Source organism: Eurytemora carolleeae, unplaced genomic scaffold (genome assembly GCF_000591075.1).
Source record: "Eurytemora carolleeae unplaced genomic scaffold, Eaff_2.0 scaffold1136, whole genome shotgun sequence".
NCBI classification, from domain to species: Eukaryota; Metazoa; Arthropoda; class Copepoda; order Calanoida; family Temoridae; genus Eurytemora; species Eurytemora carolleeae.
In genome coordinates this window covers 19,983-30,380 of record NW_019397181.1, presented here as the reverse complement: position 1 = coordinate 30,380, position 10,398 = coordinate 19,983, and the positions used below count along the sequence as shown (strand labels likewise).

The 10,398-nt window shown below is 31.7% G+C and overlaps 1 protein-coding gene across 1 annotated transcript; it reads right to left on the bottom strand.

The window, feature by feature from the left end:
- Positions 1–2,100: 2,100 nt before the first annotated feature.
- On the bottom strand, positions 2,101–8,354 carry LOC111712563 (uncharacterized). Its single transcript, XM_023487215.1, has 9 exons — positions 8,306–8,354; positions 8,174–8,203; positions 6,472–6,569; positions 5,010–5,065; positions 4,154–4,217; positions 3,402–3,479; positions 2,506–2,588; positions 2,194–2,231; positions 2,101–2,144 (listed from the first exon to the last, which is right to left on the bottom strand). Exons 3-9 carry the CDS (start codon positions 6,541–6,543, stop codon positions 2,101–2,103), a joined length of 435 nt encoding a protein of 144 aa, XP_023342983.1. The 5' UTR covers positions 6,544–6,569; positions 8,174–8,203; positions 8,306–8,354.
- Positions 8,355–10,398: the final 2,044 nt, after the last annotated feature.

Here is a 10,398-nt window from a genome sequence, read left to right as displayed (position 1 = left end):
GTCAAGTCAAGTCAAGTCAAGTCAAGTCAAGTCAAGTCAAGTCAAGTCAAGTCAAGTCAAGTCAAGTCAAGTCAAGTCAAGTCAAGTCAAGTAAAGTCAAGTCAAGTCAAGTCAAGTCAAATCAAGCAAAAAAATAAATCAAAAGTTGAGTTCTCACAAAAAAAAAGTATTACCTTTTTGTCGAATGATTGGTTTGCTTCGACCATCATCAAGCGAGATAACAAATCCCATAGATCCATGTGGAAAATAGGAATACTCAAAACTTTCTAGATCCAGCAAGAACTTGATTCCATTGATCTCACCGCCTCTACTCAAAAACTTGAATGAATATATGAAGGTGTTAATATACGATTTAAGGGACTGGAAAGTATTTTCAAGTAAATCGTTATTTGTAAAATGGCAAGTCCAATTAACCACGGTATCCTTTAAACCTTTGATTGCAGGTTACTTGAAGCTACGTTTACAGGCTCTGTATTAAAGAAATTAAACTTAGTTATCAAACTGAGAACATGAGCAGAGGGAAAATATCGAATCCATGTTTTAAATTGAATCAATTGGTATTCTAATTTTCATGCTCAACTTGTTATATATTCAGCGGTGAAATAGATTATTAGATTAGATTAGATTAGAAATTATAAAGGTTATAATTCAAAAAGAACTTTTTTATTTAATTTGGAATATTTGCAATATTGATCACAAATTCAATGTTTGTTGGAGTATTATCAAAATTTACTAGATAAATTTTTTTACTCCAATGAGACCGGTAAAACTGTGGAATATTGAGATGATTGTTATGCTCAACGAATGTGTTTAAATAGTTTAATGAACATGTCAGACTAATTTCATTTGATAAGTTGATTTTAAACTATATTTCTTTCAATCAACATCAAATATATCACATTTGATTGCTAAAATGTCGTCTTCCAATTCCATAGGCTCATGTCCCCCACTGGATTTTATTACCTTGCTCCTCTTTTCAGATTTAGAAATTCTGCTGCTGTATAGTTAAGAGGACTCTTCGCTGCAGTCACTGGATTCTCAAAATCCAATTGAGGAATAATCCTTAATTTTTTTATTATTTCTTATTATCAACAAAAGATAAAATATTTCTTTAACATCGGAGACTGCAAGGATTTCAACGTCGAGAAAACTGCGGAGTTGTGAATGATGAGACTTTAAAGGGGCTGTATAAGCTTAAAATCACCCTTCATGCAAAGATGACAATGCCCGATGTATAAGGGTATTATTAAAAGCTTTATCAGATCAAGTAAGAATTAGATATCAATGGTTTTCTTTCTTTAAACTGTTTATAAACTGATGTATAAGGGTATTATTAAAAGCTTTATCAGATCAAGTAAGAATTAGATATCAATGGTTTTCTTTCTTTAAACTGTTTATTTTTATTGGTGGGTTTTCAGCCAAAAGTGGCATGGGCATTTCTTGCTTATAAGAAGCAATAGAGAATAAACACTTTTCGCGTCAGAAAAACGACGTTCTCTTTTTATCAGATTAAGGTTCCAGGGTATCGTTGTAAATCGGGCATTGTCATTTTTTGCAGGAAGGGTCACTTGAAATTTCGCTTACACTCCCACTAAACCAAAAAAATATAAAAATTTCGATATTACAGGGAATATTAGTTCCAAAACTAACACTTGGCCCATTTCTAACACTCAGTGTTAGAGATGGGCCAAATCTGCAAAGCTATATTTTTCAAGAGTATAATTCTTTAAATCCAAGACGAGTAGAACAAAATTACACCATATATTTATAAAAAATGACTAAAACTATATATTGAAACAATATATGTCAAATTTAAACTAATAATAAGTTGTGAGAATTAGTTTTTGATAATTCCTGATTTCATTTTCGAACATATCCCTATTTTGAACAATTACCGCATTTCAGCTCATGTCGCGTTTTCGGAACATATCCTGGTTTTGAGACAATTACTAGAATTCATATCAATGTTGGTTTTCAAGTATTTACGCACTTACGTAACAAAACAAGATTTTTTGATGAGGTAAAATACTAACAAAATAGAAAATAAAAACAAACTGTTCTTTTATAATTTAAAATTTAAAATATTAACATCATTTGTTTTTAAAATATAGCTTGAAATGCGGGAAACCATGTTTGTTTAAATGCTTGAAAATAAACCATAGATATTTTCTAATTTAACAGATAAAATAAAACATATTTTCCTGCAGCACATTCCATAATCAGTCGCAGTCCTAAAAATAATTTATCTTTTGGGAATTTTAGAATGAAATATATATTTCTTTAAATGAGACCAATAAAACTGTGTCACAAGAAGACGACATTTAGACTCAATTTATAATTTTAAATAGTTTAATTTGAACATAAAACAACCAATGTCTCTTAATATAGGAATTAAAAGCTTCCGTGTAAACCATTTGCTTTGTAACTACATCAAATACACATAATGTTTGCTTTAAAATCCTCTTCCACTGCTTTTTGTTTATTATCGAAAGAAAGTTTGATTACAGTATTGTGTCGTATCTGTATGTTGTGAGCATAGTTCCGTTCTCAAGTCTCCATTTTATCATCATCATCATGTCAGAACAATTCTAAAATTAAAACTGGGAATTTTATGCTTCGGCAAATTAAATATTTATGTACTTAGGCTTTGCTTAACTAGCTTAGTAACAATTTTAGCTTTTAAATGGTGATATGCTACCATTTTTGTTGTAACTACAGTACATAGTAAAACAAGAAAAACATATTTCGTAGATTTCCTCCTCTATTGCATGGTGAATTTAAAAAAATGAAGTGATATTTTGAAGCTTATTGGAAAATACAATTCAAATATCCAAATAGATTATGAATTTTGATCCAGAAAAAATGTTCAAAAAATAGTCCTGCCCTTTCGAGTTTGATGTGTTGGTCTTGTAGGGGATTGGATGGCAGGGAGGCTAGGCAAGTTTGTGTTAATGTATTACACTGTTAAAGGTTTGGGATTGTCATGGCTGGTTTGGGAATGTCAGGAATAAATTGGATTTTTAGAGTTAGTTTGGGATTTTTTGAGTTGGTTTGGGATTGTAAGGAATCATTTGGAATTGTGAGGGATGGATTGGGATTGTTAGAGTTGGTTTGGGATTGTCAGGAATTATTTGAGATTGTGAGGAATGGTTTAGGATTGTCATAGTTGGCTTTGGATTGGATTGTCAGTGTTGGTTCGGGATTGTTAAAGTTGCTTTGGGATTTTCAGGGATAAATCGGGGTTATCAAGGTTGGTTTGCGATCGTCAGGGATGGTTTGAGATCGTTAGGCTTTGGACTGTCAGGGATCATTTGAGATTGTCAGGGTTGGTTTTGGATGGTCAGGGATGGTTTGAGATTGTCATAACTGGCTGTGGATTTTAAGGTTTTGGATGATGCTACCTGGGACGCTATTGGAGCTAGAGGTGTGTTTCTATTCCAATTATAGGTTTTCTCAAGTTTAGACAGCATTGCCAGGAACTAAATGATTAAAGGGACTGTAAACGTAATTTTAAGTAAGCCTCCCTTTTAAAGTGGCATGTCGGATTCTCAACTGTACCCCTAAAAGCTAATTGAATAATCAAGAATGAATGAATTATCCATTTCTGCATGCAGAAACAATGAAGGAAATTCTTTTCAGACTAGACAAAACACAATATCTTCCCAATTTATTATCAGATAAAGGTTTTATTTAAGACACCATCCATAGATGAAAATTTTAAAAGTCCCCATAAAACTGTGGAAAAGGAAGGCGACATTAAACTCTTAAAACTATTAAAATATTTGCAAATTTGTAAAATTTTAAACATTTGTGCAATTTAAAGGTATTGAGCAAAAAGTGTGCAAAATCAAAAGTGCGTGAAATATGATAAATTATACATTTTTAAAAAGCCCTTACCACGGCAAATTAAAATATGTAAATATGAAATTTTCAAAAATCGAATTTTTATTCAAAGAAAACTGAAAATGTGTAAATTCACTTTAAAGGCATCTGTGAAAAAAACATGCAAAATTTATTCGCAAAAATTGTGCAATCTGCTTCCTTTTCTTCAAAGCTTTCTATAGACCCATAAAAAGTCAAAATCCAAAATCTAAATGAGGCTCATGTTTATTACTAACTAAAATCACTTTTTTTTGCTTTTATAAATTAATACCTTTTCTTTGCTTGTATCATTATTAGCTGGAGCTCCCTCCATATAGTAATTTATCAATCTTGTCCTAAACAAAGACGTCAACATTTAGTTGCACATTTTTTCTTTAATTTTTAATATTATTTTAATTACCATTTAAGATTTATATAGTTGGATAATAATGCAGAGTAATTAATTGATATACAGATAAATTCAAATATAAAGAGACATCGGAAGAATTTATAAAATGTCGTATTCTTCACTTTTTGATATTGGAATGTTGCAGATATTTAGTTTTTTAATTAAATGATTATATGGAGCTCTCTAAAACTGTTCCCGCATATTCATGGCTATTTATTTATTTTTGCAAATACTGAGATTTACGTATGATAATGTAAAAACCCCATTGAAAAATTGGCAAGACAAAAATTCTTTCGATGTCTTAAAATCTCTGGGGTAAACTGTAGTTACTTGGGCTTTTCATTTGCCACATCATGCGATGATTACATACGCCATAAATCAGTATTGTCTTGTCTATAGACTGACAAAGATGTGTGATCTGTGGGCTCTCATGTACATAGCATGGCAGATGCTGTGCTCAGGTGAAAATTAAGTATTCCGGTCAGCACTATGCAGAGTAGGACTGTTCCTAAACCATCCTTGTATCAGTGCGGTGGAGTTGATGCTTGAATAGGAATGACAATTGTTATGAGTTATGCTTGCTATGAGTTACACAGTTGTTTTACCTTACACCTGCAAAACGTTAAAAAAAAAGATAAGTTACACTTGCTAAAAATTACACTTGCTATTAATTACTCCTCTTAATGTCTATAAGTTACAATGCTATATGTTACATTTAAAACCGTTTTGTCAAAAATACCTGTAATCATCTTCACTCTGCAGAAAACCACTTGCATCAAGAATAGATCTCTGCATCTGGGAAAATAAACTTCATGAAAGCCACTGTTGACGTAATTTATTACAGATAAATTTTCTATTTCGGGTTCCATATAAAAGTGACGTAAGTGATGTAAAAAGAATTTTAATTGAAATTCAGCACTTATTGATTATTTTTCGACGCATATTCGTATAAAGTTAATATTTCATAGTATTTTTGATTTTGTTTTTTAAAATAATATTTTTTGGCGCTGGATTTGCAAACATTCCTGGAAAATATGAAAATGTCGTCTTAATTATCAAAAATCTTCGAAAGACGAATAAATTTTTTAAAAGTAACTATCAGATCATAAAAAATAAAAAAATATTATAAAATATCAACTACGTACGAATGCGTCGAAAAATTGATTGTAATATCTGAATGATTTAATTGGAATTAAATCGATTTTTTACGATCCGAGTTGAATATTGCAACTTTTTGAATTTGTATGGACGCTACGTTCTTCAGTATGAGTCGTTTTATTAATTTTCTCTTTAGAGACGCAACAGATAGAAGTTAGATTCGTAGCGATCAAAAGCGCTTATTTTTCGCCGTAAGCCTATATCCCCTTTCATTTTTTGCGAACACTCCCTTTAGGAAAGGATTCCTATTTCAGAATTGAGTAATACTTGCAATAATAGACTAATTGAAATAGTGACGTCACAGCAATTGAAGTTTTTTATTAAAATGGTAATGCAAATTGTTATCAGAACGAACGGTTCGGTATATATGCAGGCTTTCAGTACACTTCAGAGATTACCAATTAAATGTGTTGTGATCGTTGTCTTTGTTCTTTCTTTTATTTATTATTAGCGCTAATATGGGTTTTGTAACTTATAGTTTACTTATATATATTTTTAAAAAATTGATAAAATACGTTCCATCAAAATTAAGTTAAAACCTTTTTTTGAATTGTGGGATGGGCTCGATATAATCGATCTTTATGTAGTTTCATGTAATTTCAAGTGACATTCCATTTATATATTGACATGTCTACTCAATCATTAATAAGATATTTTAGTATTGTTGCTTCTTTTTCAAGAAGACTTGCGCATAATCATGCTTAAAGGGACTGTTAAGGAAAAATGAAAGAGGGTATAGGCTGAAACCTGAGAATCTCAGGAGTTGAACGATACCTATAAGACATTCATCTTTTGTTCCTGTCTCGAGAAATTGACATAAAACTGTGTCAAAATTATATCAAAACGTACAAATGTAAGATATACGTCCGCATCATGTGACCAAAACTTCCTCCAATGGCAGTGCAGTATACTGGTCACGTGATACAGTATAGCTTAAGCTATTTTTATTCAGATAAAGGTTCAAAAAGCAACATTCGTTATTCCTTTTTTTAAATAGAGGTTCACTTGAAATTACGTGAACAGTCCATTTAAGAGACACTAACCTGGTTAATATTACAAATAGCAACAGAAGGGAACAAAACATCGTTTAGTGACGCAGCAGTGTCGTTTATCATCGTCAGGGGAGGTCCCGTAGCATACTCTACAATATGTGATGTTTGATTTTGAGTCGTTTATCATCGTCAGAGGAGGTCCAGTAGCATACTCTACAATATGTGATATTTGTTTTTGAGTCGTTTATCATCGTCAGAGGAGGTCCAGTAGCATACTCTACAATATGTGATATTTGTTTTTGTGTCGTTTATCATCGTCAGAGGAGGTCCAGTAGCATACTCTACAATATGTGATATTTGTTTTTGTTTCGTTTATCATCGTCAGGGGAGGTCCCGTAACATACTCTACAATATGTAATGTTTGATTTTGAGTCGTTTATCATCGTCAGGGGAGGTCCAGTATAAGCATACTCTACAATATGTAATGTTTGTTTTTGTATCGTTTTTTCTGTCAGGGTCAAATTTGGCATAGTAAAAGAAAGCAAACGTTTTCTAACGTTTTTTTCTAAACACTATGCCAAGTTTTGAGTTTTGACTCTTAAAGAATAAATGACTTAACATAGAAATTTCTCAGAAAAGTCTTAAGATATGACGATCCCGATACTAAAGTTTACAGTTCAGAATCTGAAACAGTAAAGTTTACACTTGCAGAGAATCCTATTAATATAAGGAAACAGACACAATAACACCCTGTCGTATCTGAAGTCTCATTCCTAGTGGATAACCCTGTACAGAAGGAATCATTTAACGGTTATTTCTGAGAGTAAGGATAATGGTATAAGGCCCTATAGGTCAAATTTTGGTCCGAAACCTAGGTTGATAAAAAAAATGTTGTATGTTTCGTGGTTTATTAATATATGTATTGATAGTGTATATCTGGACCAATGATAGATAGATGGAACTGATCACATGACCTAATGGTTGGATTTGAGAGTTAGGGGTTATCACGACCCCGATTGACCCCATTAAAGAAATCTTATGTTTATTTGATGTTGTTGTAAAGTAAACAGTGTTGCTATTAGTTATAGCTTGAAATTCAACTTAAATAAAATGGTTCTGAGTACATAAGACAATTATTTCATGTTCATTGGACTATTTAAAATCATAACTTGAGTTCTAACAGTCGTCTTCCTATTCCAGAGTTGTATGGGACCCACTGAATCATAATTTTGCTTCGTACAGTTTTATTTTTATTTAAAAGGCTAAACAAGAATCTGCATAAAATGATTTATACAATTTTTCTAACATATTGTTATGAAAAAAAGCCTCGACACCATCATCGTTTTAGTATTTTATCATTAAACCTTCAACATAAAATTATGATTGACTTTAAAAATCAATTTATAACTTGATTAAAACTGTTAAAAAGGAACTGAGTTTAGCCAAAAACTGCAATTTTCTAACCCCTATATCTTTACAACCTGGTGATGTAAACATTTGATATTTTTTAAACATAGATTATGTAATCTAATAGAATTCATAGCTTGAAATATCTAAGATCTACGACATTGGGTTACAAAAAAATAGGGATTAGAAAATCAGAGTTTGTGGCAACAACTCAGTTCCTTTTTCTATTTTTTAAACTTTATTACACTTTTCAACATGGGAAATTAATAATGAAAAGTGACAAAATATTGAAAAATACATAATTAATTTGACATGTTTACAATTTTAGCTAACAAAAATAACTTACCCGTATAATTTATGTATATTAAGAAACCAGCTAACAAAACAAGCTGAATAAGAAATGAATTTATTCGAAATACATTTAACAATTAAACTACAGTAGAAAGCAGAATGTTTAAAATTATATTCAGCTTGGTTCCTAGAATAAAGATTGCAACAATTATCAAACTCCAAAGAAGCTTCCAAAAGATTCCTGAGAAAAAATAATTTGAAAATTTTACTTTTTTCTGGATGAAACCCATGCAGTGTTGTACTGTCACAATAGCTTATACACTGGCCCTGAACTATATCAACCAAAATCATTTTTAATTAACTTTAAATTAATTTTACCTATTTTTAAGCTAAAGAGTAATTTCAAGTAACCCGCCATGCAAAGATGATAATGCCCGATTCACAATGGTACCCTTTAAAGCTTTGTCTGATCAAGTATAAATTAGATATAAATGGTTACAAAAACTAGTTAGTTTCAATAGTGGATTCTTTATATAAGTGACTTCCGCATTTCCATAATTCACCTAATTTAGCTTTTCATCTTTGTAGGTGACTTGAATTTACGTTTTGGCTTACATTCCCGTTACTTGGATAAAAATAAGCCGATATTTTAGTTTCAGCTTATTCCAAAGCTCGAGTCAGTATCAATGACAGTTTAGTCGGGAGTTTTATTTTCGCAATTTTTTTAAACTGCGGGCTCTCTTAATTTAGTTGAAACTCATTTTAAAGTTTTAAGTTCAAAATAAAAATAAAATTTTTTTGAGTTATTATGTGAGGCGACCACTTTCTAATAAGAATAGATCAAACAAAGACGACTTTTATTCCACTTTATGTTGGTTATCACTTTATGACATGTTCTAAGAACTCTGAAGTTGGAAACTTTTGAACATAAAAGATTAAATTAGATTAACTCAATCATTTCTTTCTTGTTTGACTTTTACTCACGATTTCTCGTCAATTCGAAAGTTTCACAATATAAGTCTTATTTATAACATTTTTTAAATTAATTTCAAAAAAATTGGTTTCCATAGCGTAGAAGTCCAGAGGATATTTTGGGTTTCTCCTTCTCACTCTCAGAGTACATTTTATCTTCAAAAAATGACAAATCTGTGAAATTATTATTTCACTTTTTGGAAAAGCAACCCGTAGTTAATTGTTTTGCAAAACATAAGGAAAATAATATTGGGACAAAATATCTTGTATTGAAATGTATATTTAAATTTTGGACCCAAATGTGTAAATCATAGACAGCAAACGTTCCGATGACGTGCAGTCCTCTGGAAGGCATTGCAACTTGCAAGTCGTAGTTTCAATTGACCCTCCATTTACTGAGTCCGATTCTGGTCAAGAAATAATGAGATATCCATACTATGGTCTCTCTGTAAAAGTGACTTGCGCATTTCTTGTGGAGAAACATTGGCGGATATTGTGAAAATTTGAATTTGAAGACGATGATAACTTTTGCACTATTAGTTAGATATAGGTTTGGAAATCGGGGTTATTGAAATCACAACACTTATCCTACTGGGTTACCCCACAAAGGGTGAAATTTTAAAGACGACTGTACGGAATTTAGTCCGTCTTTTTCTCAAATTTCTATTGCACAAATTTTTCAAATGTTTTACATTTAATATAACTTTAAGTTCAATCGAGGTTCTCACTATCATCTCTCATATTTAAAGGTGTTTAAAGTTTCATCCGTTGTGGGTAACCCTGCATCTGGTAAATAGTTAGTTGTGGGTAACCCTGCATCAGGTAAATACTTAGTTGTGGGTAACCCTGCATCTGGTAAATAGTTAGTTGTGGGTAACCCTGCATCTGGTAAATGGTTAGTTGTGGGTAACCCTGCATCTGGTAAATAGTTAGTTGTGGGTAACCCTGCATCTGGTAAATAGTTAGTTGTGGGTAACCCTGCATCTGGTAAATAGTAAGTTATGGGTAACCCTGCATCTGGTAAATGTTAGTTGTGGGAAGAAGGGGGGAGGATGTGTATTGCCCCCCCCCTTACCTTTTCATTAAATCCTGTAAGCCTATCTTGGCGAAAAATAATAAAGTAGTAATCTCTGTTTATCATGAACCCCATTGAACGATTTGCCTAAAATTTTGATTTGGGAACCACGGGAATACGCTTGGCCTGGATTAACTTTTATTTTTAAAAGCTGGGGTTTCTAGAAAAATGTCGTTGGTCCAGAATCCAGATTTTCTCATGTTTGAATTAGGAAATTACAGAATTCAAATTCA